Genomic DNA, 13,984 nt, shown 5'->3' with positions numbered 1-13,984 from the left:
TGCGTGTCTGTATCTGTGGGTATGTGCCTGTGTTCCTGTCTGCCTGTGTGCATGTCTGTGAGTGTGTGTGTGTGTGTGTGGGGGGGGGGGGGGGGGTTGTGTGTGCGTGTGTATGGATGTGTGGGTGTGTGGTGTGGGGTGACTGAGTCAATTGGGTTAATAGCGAAGGGCTAATTTGCTTGAGTCCTTCCCCTAATGCTGTCTACAACATTTATAATATTACATTGCTCATATCACCTTCACTTCTGAACCTGGGGTTTTTGCATGACCAGCTAGCCTGAATGTGTGTCTGTATGTGTGCATGTGCATTTCAGCCAGTGAACATTTGCACAACGTAGTGTTGTGTGTGAGATTTCCAACACTAGTATTGCTCCATTGTGAGGATTATATGTATGGCTTAACAGGCTAAAGGTCAACGGTAACACATAACCCATTATGTAATATACTGCTTATGCTGAGATCCTCTGTTTGGATCAGTGTCTGTGAACGTGTTTGTGTGTATGTGTGTGTGTGTGTGTGTGTGGGGGTGTGTGTGTGTGTGTGTGTGTTTGCGTGTGCATGTGCATGTGCGTGCGTGTGTGTGTGTGTGTGTGTGTGTGTGTCTGCATGCATTGTATGTGTGCATGTGTGTGTAATTGATCTGGGAAAACACCTCTGTACCACTTTACAGCATGGAGCGGTAATTATTGTGATTACAGCCTTCAAATATTTATATTTAGCCTTTATAATGTTTTCGATATCATCAAATACTGGTTGGTAATAGCAAATTATAATTATTGCGAGCTTGAGATGAATGAACACCTTTAGTTTGTGTCCATACACACCCTGTCTGTTTAGCAAAGGGGGGAGATTATATGACATAATGATATGACAAACACACACACACACACACTACACTGTCCCTTGTTGTGGGTGCCAGAGTTGCAGATCGAGGCCGTAGTTAGCTTTTCGCCTGAAAAGACTTCAGCCACTAAGCCAGTCCCTTGTTTCTGCCAAGGACACAATGACGTTGAGTAGCTCTGCCATGGCGGCTCACTGCTGCTCCCACATCCGTTTCTGCTCTCCCCAGCCCTCACAGAGGGCCTCCTTCCCTCACACCATTTATGCTATAATTGTTATCAAGAGGAGACAAGTGTGTGAGTCAGTCTCTCTCTCTCTCTCTCTCTCTCTCTCTCTCTCTCTCTCTCTCTCTCTCTCTCTCTCTCTCTCTCTCTCTCTCTCTCTCTCTCTCTCTCTCTCTCTCTCTCTCTAAATCAAAGTACCTTTCTCTAAGTTTTGTTGCTTTTAGAAAGAGACACATTCCAGCTTCCCTTGAGATGGGAAAGCAAAGATTTGTTTACCACTTGAAACGACTAACTTTTAAACGAAGATACCTCTGACCTCAAAAGATAAACCCAGCTGGGGTGTGGAAGATGCTGGCCCGTCACCATGGCGACATCGGCGGAGGCAAGCAGAAAGAGGCGGAGTCGGAGGCCATGTCCATGGGGGGTTGCCAGTCGTGGGGGGTCCGGCCCGCGCCCGTCCTGGCCGACCCGGTCATGCTGGAGTGCTGTGTGTGCAGTGGGCCCTACATCAGCTACGCCCTGGAGGATACCTGGCAACCACGGCAACGCACCCAGGTCAGTGGCCGTCACCGACGGCAACAAATCAAGTGTTCTCACACGAGGGATGCACTTTCGTTTTCTACGGGTGCGATTGAGGCGCTTGACACGCAGAACTTTTCCAGGGGGGGACGGCACATTTAACTAGGACTTTTTTGTGTTTATTGTATTGAATTATGTATTTCAGTTAGCAAGCTAAGCTAAAGTAACAAACTGTGTTTTGACAGAAGGCTGAAACTAACGATCTCATTTTCTCTCATTTGTTAACGCGCCATGAGTGTTCTACCTCCTTCTGACATTCACGCTCACACACATCGATGAAAACGCAAACACACACACGCAGTGCCTTGCTTCACTATGAACAGTCCAAATATATTCTCTTCCTCTTCAAAGTACAACACTGCGATTAAAAATTCACACACCCGGTTAATAAAATAAGTAGAGGGGAGCATGAGAGAGAGAGAGAGAGAGAGAGAGAGAGAGAGAGAGAGAGAGAGAGAGAGAGAGAGAGAGAGAGAGAGAGAGAGAGAGAGAGAGAGGACATGTTAATACAGAAGTGGAAAAACTCCACTGAATGTATCTGTTGGCATTCATCTAAACAGGAAAGAAATATTATAGAGTGCCGAAAGCCGCGCTTCATAATGAATAAACAAAGAGATTTGTCGAAATCCACACACACACACGTACACACACACTGAGTCTCATTATGTTCAAGGCCCTAACTGTTACTTACTGCGCGTATGACTCATGCAAGCAAACTAATCTGCATAAACGTACACACAAGCACACTTGTGACTCACACAGGCACACACAAACACAGAACACAAGCAGAGGCGCACAGAAAATAGGTTAACAGGCTCATACCATACGCACAAACGTACATACAAACAGTCACAAAGGCAAACACACACACACACACACACAAACACACACACAACCACAGAAACATTAAATAACTGCACAACAAACAGAATACAGAAGGCTCATCCACATAACATAAGCCTTCACACTCTCTCACACACACACACACACACAAACACACAATACAACCACTTTCCCACCAAATCTCCTGAAGTGAAATGTAGCCAGGGATTATGGGAAATGCTGCGAGTTCCCAGCGCTGATGTTTGGAATAACAAACGAGGAGGCTGTGACCGGGCTGGGTGACACCGGTGTCCTAGAGCCCCCCCCCTACCCAGCACACACAGACCCAGGAGCAGCCCCCCACCGGCCTGGTGCTCAACTAGCGTTGGTCATCATTACGCCTTTGAAATCGGTCGCCGGAAAACCTGCCTCGATTCTCTGAAAGGCTTGGTGGCTGGACTTATTTTAGCGGCTATAACACTGTCAGGAACATAAATATAAAATTAAAAATGTTATTTCTTTTTTTAATCCTAGCTTTTTTTTAAAGACCTGCAAATTTACTTTGCAACTATTCTCATTCACTGAACAAAGCCACAGTGTAGAGTTTTTCTCCGTATCTAAATTATGTGTTTTGTAAAGAATAAATAACGAGGTTATTTCTCCTTCCCACTTCACACTTTCTGAATTGACATTTACATACAAATTCAAACCCGCAAATTCACTGACCCTTCACACACTAAATGCCAGTGTGAAAACACCCATGGCCGCTTTTTGTCCCCAACCGAAGAGGATTGCAAATAAACAGGGCCCCCCCCCCCCCATACCTATTTATTAGTCCACATACCCAAGCTCAGGCAAAGCAATCCCACCTTATGTAGACCCCAGTCTCATTAAACCCCTCCATTCTCCTGCCAAGCAAGGCCCCACGATAAACTGGGGCTGTAACTCAGGAAGCTTTTGGGGTCGTAGTTAGTGTGTGTGTGTGTGTGTGTGTGTGTGTGTGTGTGTGTGTGTGTGTGTGTGTGTGTGTGTGTGTGTGTGTGTGTGTGTGTGTGTGGAAGGAAAGGCTGTTAAAGTTGTGTCAGAGCATTAGTTTAAGGACTGAGAGCTTGGGGTGGATTACTCATTAGGCTATTATCAACTTGTATTTTTCCAAAGGACACTTGGATTTTCTTTTCAAGTATTTACTTCTTGATTTTAAGCTTTGCTCAAACAACAATAAGCACATCAAATAGAGTAAAGCTAATCATGTACTCCATGGCATCAATTGAGTTAGTTGCATTAGTTTCAGCAGCCATGAGTCTACAATGTCCGAAACATAAGTCAACATAAGTCCTGTGTCAAGTATCTGCTAATTCTGTGGCTACATGGTTTTCTATAAATCCATCATACTGCCAACCTCCACCAGAAAACACGCACACCAACACGGACACAAACACACACATACACAAGCATACACACAAACACTCACATTTCCTCTATTTTTTGTGCTGAGTTTGAGTGACAGATCGATTACAAGGTCTTACGATCAATCAGCTGGCACGATTTAAATAAAGGGAGTCTGATCTGGACCAGTTGATATCCGTAGTGGAGAGCATCGATTATGACCCAAAATTCAATTGCTTTGCGTTTGGAGTCCACTGACTTGCCGTAAGTGGGGTGTTTGTGTTTGTGTGTGTGTGTGCGTGCGTGCATTCGTTTTAAAAAGGTCATCATGTCATTAAGGAGCCATAAACAGGCAATTCCCCAGAGTGATCCTTGAGCTTTGTTTGCCAGTCAGTCAATCAGTCGCACGCACGCACGCACGCACACGCACGCACACACACACTAATATTTCTGAGGCCTTCAGATGTTTATGAGGAGGCTGTGGGTCATGATCTATAGACACTCTACACAGCGATACCTGTTAGTCGTTTGAATAAAATCCTGGATTCTGATTTTGCTTAGTGTGCACATATACGTGCATCGCAACGTTTAGATTCAAAAGAGTACGGCAATTTTTCACTTCATTTTTTTTTTATATATTAGTTTTTTTAACGCCTTATACCGTCTTTTTGTTGTTGTTGTTTTTGTTGTTATTGTTTTCTAGGCGATGGACCTGTACTATCACAGTGAGCCAGACCCTGACAACTACAGTTGCCCCAGCGACAACAGTAAGTAAACACCAATGATTCCTGTTTCTTTTAAGGGGGGGATAAATCCTTCATCCCTACTCAGGTCTTGAGGCTTGACCACCATGACTCAAAAAAACACAGCTACAGTATTTTCCATTCAATTTAGCTTTTAGTCTCTCTCTCTCTCTCTCTCTCTCTCTCTCTCCCTCTCCCTCTCTCCCTCTCTCTCCCTCCCCCTCCCTCCCTCCCTCCCTCTCCTCCTCCTCCTCCTCCTCCTCCTCCTCCCCCCCCCCCCCCCCCCCACCATCGTTCAGTCATTCTCCACCATTCTCTAACTCTCGGTCCATTGGTCTCCATAATTGTAGGTGTTCTCCTAAATCGTGAGTCTTTTTGAAGACTAATCCTTCAGCTCAACCTGTCTGTCTCTGCTTTTTCCCTCCTCTGCCTTCAAATTGATGGATTTGTAGGCTCATGATTATTCAGCAAACACACACACACATACACAGACACAAACTTACACACACACACTCACACAAACGCAACCACCGCACTAAAACACAGTAGCACACACCACAGACAAGTACACGCACGCACACATGCACACGCATGAATGTACACACGCAAGCACAGTGCACACACCATACATACAAACACATACACAGACATTCACAAATACACACGCACACACTGTGGACTGTTATTCTTACCTATCGTGACATTGGAATATCGCAGGAGAAAATTGTGTGTGTGTCTCGCAAAAAGACCAGTGGTTTCAGACCCAACTCGCTCTTCAGTTCTTTGTGCATGTGACACAGACCTGGTCGAGAATTAATCATGTCAATCATACAACGTTGAAACGTACATGTGTGTGTCTTTGTGAGATAGTGAGAGAGACACACAGCGTGTGAGAGAGATAACAAGAGAGAGGGACATTCGCGTTGTGCCCACTTTTGACAAGCCCACTTTCTGTGAGCTGTAGAGACAGATAGACAGAGAGACAGTTAGAGAGAGGGAGAGAGAGAATTAGAGAGCGGGAGAGTGTTAGAGAGACGGAGAGTGTTAGAGAGAAAGAGACAGTTTGAGTGAGAGGGAGAGAGAAAGAGGGGAACAGTCCTTTCTAGCTTGGGCCCAGCTTTCCCTCTTTTTGCCTGTCGCTGTCTCAGCCAGTAAGCCTCCAACGTGCCTCGGTATGAACAACATTCTCACCGACCAGCTTGTGTGGGAGACGGTGAGAGAGTGTCTGTAGGGGGGGTGTGAAGAGAGGCGTGGTGACGGCCGAGAGAAAAACAAATCCATATGGACTGCCATATTGGAATTATAAATGTAAAAATGTTTCTTTAAACACAGCATTTAGACTTCTAATATTAGGATGGAAATCCACTGCCAAAATGAAACCTTTTAATTGAGCACAGTTCTATCTGGATGGTGTTAATCCTTGCCAAAAATATATTTAAAACAGACATCAAAACTTCCGCCGATGGCGATCTGTGTGGTCGTTAAAGAACATATACCCAATTAGTCATTTAATGGAGCTTGCACGGGACCAAGGGCACTCGAAAACCCAAGTAATTAGCCTAGCTTGTGCGAGCGGCTTGCTTTTGGCCACCCCCTGTTTTCCAGCCGATCCATTAGCGTCAGTAGACACACTTTAAAAGCAGGGACAAATGTCAAATCATGGGTCATTCTGTGAGCACAACAAGAAATTTATATTAATAATAGATAGCAGGAAGCATATAATAATATCCCTCCTGCTTGTTGACTGTACACAACGGGTATGCATGTCTGTGCATGACACAGAAATACAGAATAACAGAGAGGGGGGGGGGGGGGGGGGGGGGGGGGGGGGGGCGTGGTGGAAGAAGTGTGTGAGAAATGAGTGAGGGAGTATGGGGAGGAGTGACAGAGGGAGGGAGGGATGAGTGAGTGAGTGAGGGATTGAGTGACGGAGGGAGGAAGGAAGGGAGGCAGGGAGGGAGGGATGGAATGAGTGAGAGTGAGTGAGTGAACGAGTGATGAAGGGAGGGAGAGAGGGAATGAGTGGGAGTGAGTGAGCGAGTGAGTGAGTGAGTGAGTGAGTGAGTGAGTGAGTGAGTGAGTGAGTGAGTGAGTGAGTGAATGGCAGAGAGAAGGAAACAAAGATAGAGAGAGGGCAAGAAAGAGAGAGATTATTTCATCATGATTATAGAGCCTTGTGCTTGTCTCATGTCCCCCCTGTTGCAATGGTAGTGTGACAGCGTGTTTTGTGTGAGCATGTGTGTTGACTGCTCCTCCACCCTGTATTGAAGCACAACAAGACGCCTCGGTCAAGCGGGGGCAGCAGGGGAGAAGTGACTCTCGCTGCGGCGTGAGTCAGGCTCCTCCCCCCGTCTGTCTCCTCAGCACTCAGTCTGTGCCCCCCAGGCATGTGGGGGGGGGGGGGGGGGGGGGGGGAGAGAGAGAGAGAGAGAGAGAGAGAGAGAGAGAGAGATAGAGATAGAGATAGATAGATAGATAGATATATAGATAGAGCAGGGGCGAGAGAGAGATGAGTCGTGTCAGTTGCGTTGTCGCTCTCCGCGTTCACGTTTGACTCTGTCACACCACGGCAGGGTTTCTGCTTCCGTATCTGATGCCTTGTCTTTAATCTGCGTAATGCTCTCTGAGCCGGGGCCCGCTGTTTGGAGCCGCCCACCTGTGTCTCAACATGCTGCTGCAGCGGCAGCCACACGAATACCCGCACACACCCACTCGCACGCACAAACACACCCATACGTGGGAGAAGTTTGAGGATATTGTACATACATCCGCGCATGTAATATACAGAACACCGATGTGGATTTATGAGTGTGATTATTGGCCGTAGTTCAACTAAGTCTCAATTAGTCACCCTCATTCCGGTTACATACCTTCCAGGTTTTTCAGCCCTCGCCACGAGACACACCTATCTCTGTGATGTTGAATCACATCCAAAACGCGCATTCAAACCACAACATGATGTTGTCACGCACGCATCGAGAAGATTTAAGTTATTTATGTAAAGTCTGGAAAAACGCACTGATTCCAAACACACACACACACACAAAAACACACACACACACACACACACACACACACACACACACACACACACACACACACACATAAAAACACACACACACACACACACACACACACACACACACACACACACACACACACACACACACACACACAAACACACGCACACTCTGCCACTATGCCTAGCACTAGTGGTCCTCCTCAGGCAGCCGGCCAGCCAGTGGGTTTTTTTTTTTCCTTTTTTTTTTTTTGCACATAGCGCCCGGTGTCACCCGGTTCCTCCCCAGCCGGCCTCATTCACATTCAGCGCTGGCCTGACTCGGCTGCCGCCGCCGCCGCTGCCCTGAGCAGCCCCAGCACAAAGGACCGGTCCGGCATGGGTGGCTGGGGACACAGGAGCAGGGGCGGATGGCTGTCCTCCATCAAAGACACTGTGAATATGGGAATATTCTGGACTTTGTGTATGTCTATGTTTGTTTGGTTTACGTTTCTGTAACACCCACCCCCCCCCCCCCTCCCCCCTCTCCACTGAGTGTGTATGAGTGATTTAATCGTGCGTGTGACGCGTGTGTGTGTTGAAGTGCGACAGCATCCACTAATGTCCCCCTCTACCTAATCCTTGAGACGACCTACTTCCAGTATACTCTCTATAACACTGCTCCGATGTGTGTGTTTCTGTGTGTATGCGCGTGTGTGTGTGTGTGCGTGTGTGTGTGTCTTTATGTGCGATTGTGTGTATGTGTGTATGTGTGTGTGTGTATGGCCTTGGCATCGTTGGCAGTGCCCCTATCCAGTTACGCAACAGACGCACGCACCAACACACACACACACACACACACACACACACACACACACACACACACACACACACACACACAAACACTAACAAAGAAAGTGCACGCTAGTCGGGTTAAAGGAAGCTCCTCCTATTCAGAACCTAATCTAGCAGCCGCTAAGTCACAAGGAGGAGACGGGCCGCATTGAGGAGAAGACTTGCTTCTATAGACCCCCTCCTCGCTTTTTCCTTTGTTTATATATCCCTCTTTTATTGCCTCTCTTTTTTCTTTCCGTCTTGTGTTGGCTGAACCCTACCCGTGTGCTCCGTTCGCTTCATTCATTCCTCGCGCTGGGTAATGACGACTGACTCAGACGCCGCGGTGTTGCCCAGCACTCTGGCAGGTAATGTAACCATGACGGTGTCTTTTTGTGTGATTGTTCTCCCGTTATTGGCTGAGCAGAGGTGCTGGGGCACATTAATGGTATTTTCTATGGTTGTTTCTGGTGTGTTTATGGTAATAGTGGATCTATTGGCTAAAGGCCAGAAATGTGAGCCAGTTTCAGCGATAAAAAGGTTTTTACCATAGGAGAGAGGCTTTGTAGGTGACTCTGCTTGTATTATTCAGCGGATATTACTGCCAGCGTAAGCAAAGGTCGCTGTGGCTTTATGCAAATTCTGTTCTTTGACAGAGTTACAGGAAATTTCTCTCAGTGGTTAGCAAAGTTATTTCCTCTTAAGAATCCGAAATGGTTCATTTTATTGCAACCTTAAAGTTGTTCAGATGAAATGGCTGTTGGACACTTTTTTTAAGAATCAAATTTTCCATTTCTTTATCAATCTTTTCTCTCTCTTGAACGTTCTGAAGGTGTGTGTGTGTGTGTGTGTGTGTGTGTGTGTGTGTGTGTGTGTGTGTGTGTGTGTGTGTGTGTGTGTGTGTGTGTGTGTGTGTGTGGGGGGGGGGGGGGGGGGGCTGTGTGTGTGCCTGTGGTATGTTTGGGCGTGGGTGTGTGTCTCTACCCATCCATCTGACTTTCTGAAGGTTTCTTCAGCCCTTGAGCTGAACATTTGCTTATGCTTTGCAAATTGGCGTGGGTGTGTGTTTATGTGTTTATGTGTGTGTGTATGTGCGTGTGTGTTTATGTGTGTTTATGTGTGTGTGTGTGTGTGTGTGTTTGTGGCTTTGGGGAATGGATTAATAATAGATTTGGTCAGAGTCAGGGGACTAACAAAAACAGTGACAAAAAGTTGGAGCGATAATTAAAAGTTGTGTATTCAGTATCTGTAAAGCGCTTATTTTACTAATTTGCTTTATTACATACACAGATTTAGGCCTACAAGCTTTTAATCTGAGACAATGCTCATCATGAATTGTACATTTAGATTGCTATTTTCTCTAGTTACTCACAATGGAATGCCTAAGGTCCAAAGCACTATCCAATGTAAGAAGGGCTGGTTATGTCGAATCTTGGACATGAGTACAAGGGAAGAGACTGAAAGAAAATGCCTGGGGATAAGTTCCAATAGGGGGGGGGGATGTTGTAACTTGAACTTTAAAGGTAAAATATCATGCCCCCTGCGAGGAGCCAGACGTCGTCTAGTACGGAGACAAACGGTTCCGTGCAAGAAGGAAATTAATTAATAGCAAAAAATCCGGTCAGGTTCATTCTCTCTCTCTCTCTCTCTCTCTCTCTCTCTCTCTCTCTCTCTCTCTCTCTCTCTCTCTCTCTCTCTCTCTCTCTCTCTCTCTCTCTCTCTCTCTCTCTCTCTCTCTCTCTCTCTCTCTCTCTCTCTCTCTCTCTCTCTCTCTCTCTCTCTCTCTCTCTCTCTCTCTCTCTCTCTCTCTCTGTCTCTCTGTCTCTCTGTCTCTCTGTCTCTCTGTGCTGAAAGAATGCCATTAAACTGAGGGTAGAACCAACTACAGAGGCGGAGCGTACCCGCCCTGACCAAGTATATTCACTGGAAGAAACTCGAGGTGGAATGCGGTGTACCGTCTAGTGCAAATTCTTCCACGCTTCGGCCCGAGAAACAAGTCGTTCCTAGATCTTGCCTGCCGATTCATTGGTGTCACCCGAGCAACGTACACATGAAAGACAAAACGACCGCTCTGACTTGTAAGTAAGATCAAAAATGTTATTTAGATTTTTTTAGACAAACCGTTGGACGATGAGGAATTAAACCGACCCCTAACTTGCTAACTTTGATAGTCCGGTTCTTCAACCCGCACGCAAGGGGTGGGGGGTGATTTTCCATTCCGTTCTCTGGACAATCCCGTTCACACCGTGATCTGTGGAGCTGGATTTAGACCTGGTGGTTATCTATGTAAATGTGTTTAGAGATAGGTGGCCCGTTATATGTTGGCGGTTCTTCCTCGTTCTTGGCTAGAGTCCTCACCAGTCCCTGCAGCGATCGGGCAAATACGCGCTAAGATGGCAACTTCTTCAGACCTCAAAGGTGTGTTTTAATGTACAATATTGATTTAAACATGTTGCAGTTGCAGGCCTGTGTATAACTATCATCTGTTTTATACCCGTGGCATTTATTGTAGCGTATGGTGGAGAATCGAAGGATTAGTCTATCCTAATTCAATAAGGAACATTGTTTTTCTACTTTGAATTAGTTGAACTAGCATTATATGCTATCTACAATAATGGTGGTGTCCATCTCTCGAGTGATGTCGTTTTTCGATTGGCTTTTGGAAGACTAAAGTTTCAGGTCCCAGCTTGTTCGGGTCTACATACAGCGGCGCAGGACGTCCGCGGATTCTGTTTACAAATGCAATGCAAATCTTTTTGGTGTTTATTAATGTTTATATTTCCCGACCATATGAACGAGGCATCATGATTCTAAATGTAAAGCTATATATATTATGTGTTTTACACTAAACCCAGGCAGGCTCCTGTGTTACGTAACTGTTTCCCATCGTGACCGTCTGTCCGTTAGTTTGTCCGGCCACAGCTGCCAAACCACTTGCAGGATTATCAACTTGATCGGTCACAACTCGGTGTTTGAGATGGCCTTTTAAACCTGATGGCCACGGTCACGACCCTGATGTAGCCTATCCATTCCTTCACCGTGGGAGACCCGTCGGCTGTAGCCTACTTTTTCCACTCACAACCAGCCGCTCTTTCTCTTGGCCTTGATCCCCTTCTATCCGAACGCTGCATCTCTGTGTTGTGTATGACGTGGCTCATGAGTCACAACCAGGGGGTTTTAATACACATTATAATTATCGATCGAGCTCATACATGAAGGTAGGCTTTTAGGGGATTTAAAGCTGTTATCAGTTTAGTGAGTAGCCGTAGGCAGGTTATGTTGTTATTAGTAGGTTGAAGGTAAAACAGACGTATGATCGCAAATGGATACAACGGGATTCTGGGCCATGCGAATCTGGCGAAAACCTATTTAGAAATTCCAGTAACAGCCTACATACAAAGTAGACTACACCTTGTTCTTGATTGTTTTTATGCGTTACATTAGACCACTAAACGTCAATGAGTTGCAGTGGCGCGTAGAAGCGCAAAGCACGGTGATTGGTTAGGATGGGGGTCAGTCATTGACCTGAAGAGAATATGGTACAGGAACACGCCCACCAACGTCATAGTACGTCAGAGGGGAGGAGAGAGCGAAGACAGTCAGTCCCTCCCTCCTCTCAGCCCTCATATAAAGCTGCCAAAATGCCGAGATAGTTTAGGTACAGTTTTGGAGAACATTCATTCTTTTCTTTGGAATATACACTTCTCTACTATGACGATACAAACAGACATAGACACATCAGCTCTGACCGACTCGAAATCGCGAAGGATGGTAGCATTGCTAACTGGTATGAGTTGTACTACTTATTTGGCATTGTATTTTATAATTACGAGAATAATGTATTTTTTTAAATTACTTGATTTTTCTAAATCGCCTTTTTCGATTTTTTCTTTGTGTGTGTTCTGCAGCTTTTATGAAACAGAGGAGAATGGGTCTGAACGACTTCATACAAAGGATTGCAACAAATTCCTACGCCTGCAAGCAGTGAGTAACTCATCATATTATTATTGTTATTATTCTGCACAGTACGTGCCTAAGTACATTACAAGCCTGTATTTACAACCCATCTATTTCTCATCAGTAATTGAACATAGCGGTTTATATTGTTCTCGAAAACCATTTGGGATGTCCGTGTCGTGTTCATGGTTCATACACTGTTATTAACCATCTTCCTTTTCTGCTTTCGCTTCCTTCTCCTCTCTCAGTCCTGAGGTTCAGTCCATCCTGAACATGAATCCACCTCAGGACGCCGCTGAACTCATGAACGCCAACCCCTCCCCTCCGGTGAGTAAACCACCGTCACCCTTGAGGAGTTGAACATCTGCCCACGTTGATTAGCATGGACTGATCCTTTGAGTAAAACTGCACCCCCACCCTGTGTGCTCCCATATCTGTCTGTGCACGACATCAGTCTCAGCCGACGGCCCCTGTGGTGAACAAAAAGACTTGTGCACCTCAAAATTGCGACGGAGTCTGCCTTTTGTTTACATCTGCGCGCGCACTCCGGGTGGTGTGATCGCGACCTGATCGATGGCTCTGACCTATTTCCCCTTCTCTCCTTCTCCTTTCGTCCCCCCCCCTTCAGCCCAGCCCGTCCCAGCAGATCAACCTGGGCCCGTCCTCTAACCCCACCGCCAAGCCCAGCGACTTCCACTTCCTCAAGGTGATCGGCAAGGGCAGCTTCGGCAAGGTGCTGCTGGCGCGCCACCGCTCGGACGACCAGTTCTACGCGGTCAAAGTGCTGCAGAAGAAGGCCATCCTCAAGAAGAAGGAGGTGAGCCCGTGACGTGACGCGCGAAAACACGCGCACGCAAAGAAAACACAAGACGCCGCACGCAAAACGAAGAGACCCTGTTGTGGCCTTGTTTTAACCCGTTCCACCCTTTGACCTCCTCCCCCCCCCCCCCCAAAGGAGAAACACATCATGTCAGAGAGGAATGTGCTCCTGAAGAACGTAAAGCACCCGTTCCTCGTGGGCCTGCACTACTCCTTCCAGACGGCGGACAAACTCTACTTTGTCCTTGACTACATCAATGGGGGAGAGGTGAGGCCAGCCACACTTTCTACTTTTGTGTCTCAACAACAACAACAACAGCAATAGTAGAGTCTGCTACACCTGGTCGGAGTTGGGTGGATGACTTGTGGTGTTTGGTTGCTCATGAGACACTACTTTCTTCTTGTTGAAGGGTTGTTTGTTCAATCCCACTTCGAATCCTACTATTAAAGTGAGGCGACCACACGATGTGAATCTTGCTTGGTGCTTTTGAGATCTCCTGAAGGGGGGCATGTAAAATGGGAATGGCCGTCTGTGCTTTAAAATCGAGCTTTTATTGAGGCAGTTACACAGCGTGGTTGTTTTAAGGGAGATTCTACTGATGATAGTAGAGTACATTTTTTATTTCCCCCGAGGTCCAATTTGTGACCACTTGGATAAGATGGTGTTTAAATAGGAGAGAGAGAGAGAGAGAGAGAGAGAGAGAAAGATGAATAGAGATGAGGCACTGGACATAAAGGTTGACAGAGCATGCGGACATCCTGTCATGCGAAGCTGAATCAAA

General features: G+C 46.4%; 1 protein-coding gene across 7 annotated transcripts in view; it reads left to right on the top strand.

Annotated features, from left to right (window-relative positions):
* sgk1 (serum/glucocorticoid regulated kinase 1) overlaps nucleotides 1-13,984 on the top strand; it is a 33,265-nt gene that overhangs the window by 15,577 nt on the left and 3,704 nt on the right. Inside the window, exons 4-9 of one of the 7 annotated variants that reach the window (XM_030345739.1) lie at nucleotides 1,389-1,619; nucleotides 4,555-4,618; nucleotides 12,335-12,410; nucleotides 12,632-12,710; nucleotides 13,012-13,200; nucleotides 13,339-13,470. In XM_030345739.1, coding sequence (XP_030201599.1) covers nucleotides 1,389-1,619; nucleotides 4,555-4,618; nucleotides 12,335-12,410; nucleotides 12,632-12,710; nucleotides 13,012-13,200; nucleotides 13,339-13,470 — 771 coding nt within the window. Of the gene's footprint in view, nucleotides 1-1,388; nucleotides 1,620-4,554; nucleotides 4,619-7,949; nucleotides 8,077-8,548; nucleotides 8,795-10,249; nucleotides 10,505-10,726; nucleotides 10,845-10,937; nucleotides 12,214-12,334; nucleotides 12,411-12,631; nucleotides 12,711-13,011; nucleotides 13,201-13,338; nucleotides 13,471-13,984 lie in introns of those variants that run through there. The other 6 variants (XM_030345746.1, XM_030345740.1, XM_030345741.1 and 3 more) reach the window with 6 other exon arrangements.

Source organism: Gadus morhua, chromosome 21 (assembly GCF_902167405.1).
Source record: "Gadus morhua chromosome 21, gadMor3.0, whole genome shotgun sequence".
Classification (NCBI taxonomy): Eukaryota; Metazoa; Chordata; class Actinopteri; order Gadiformes; family Gadidae; genus Gadus; species Gadus morhua.
The sequence above is the reverse complement of the archived record's forward strand: the minus strand, read 5'-3'. Positions and strand labels throughout refer to the sequence as shown.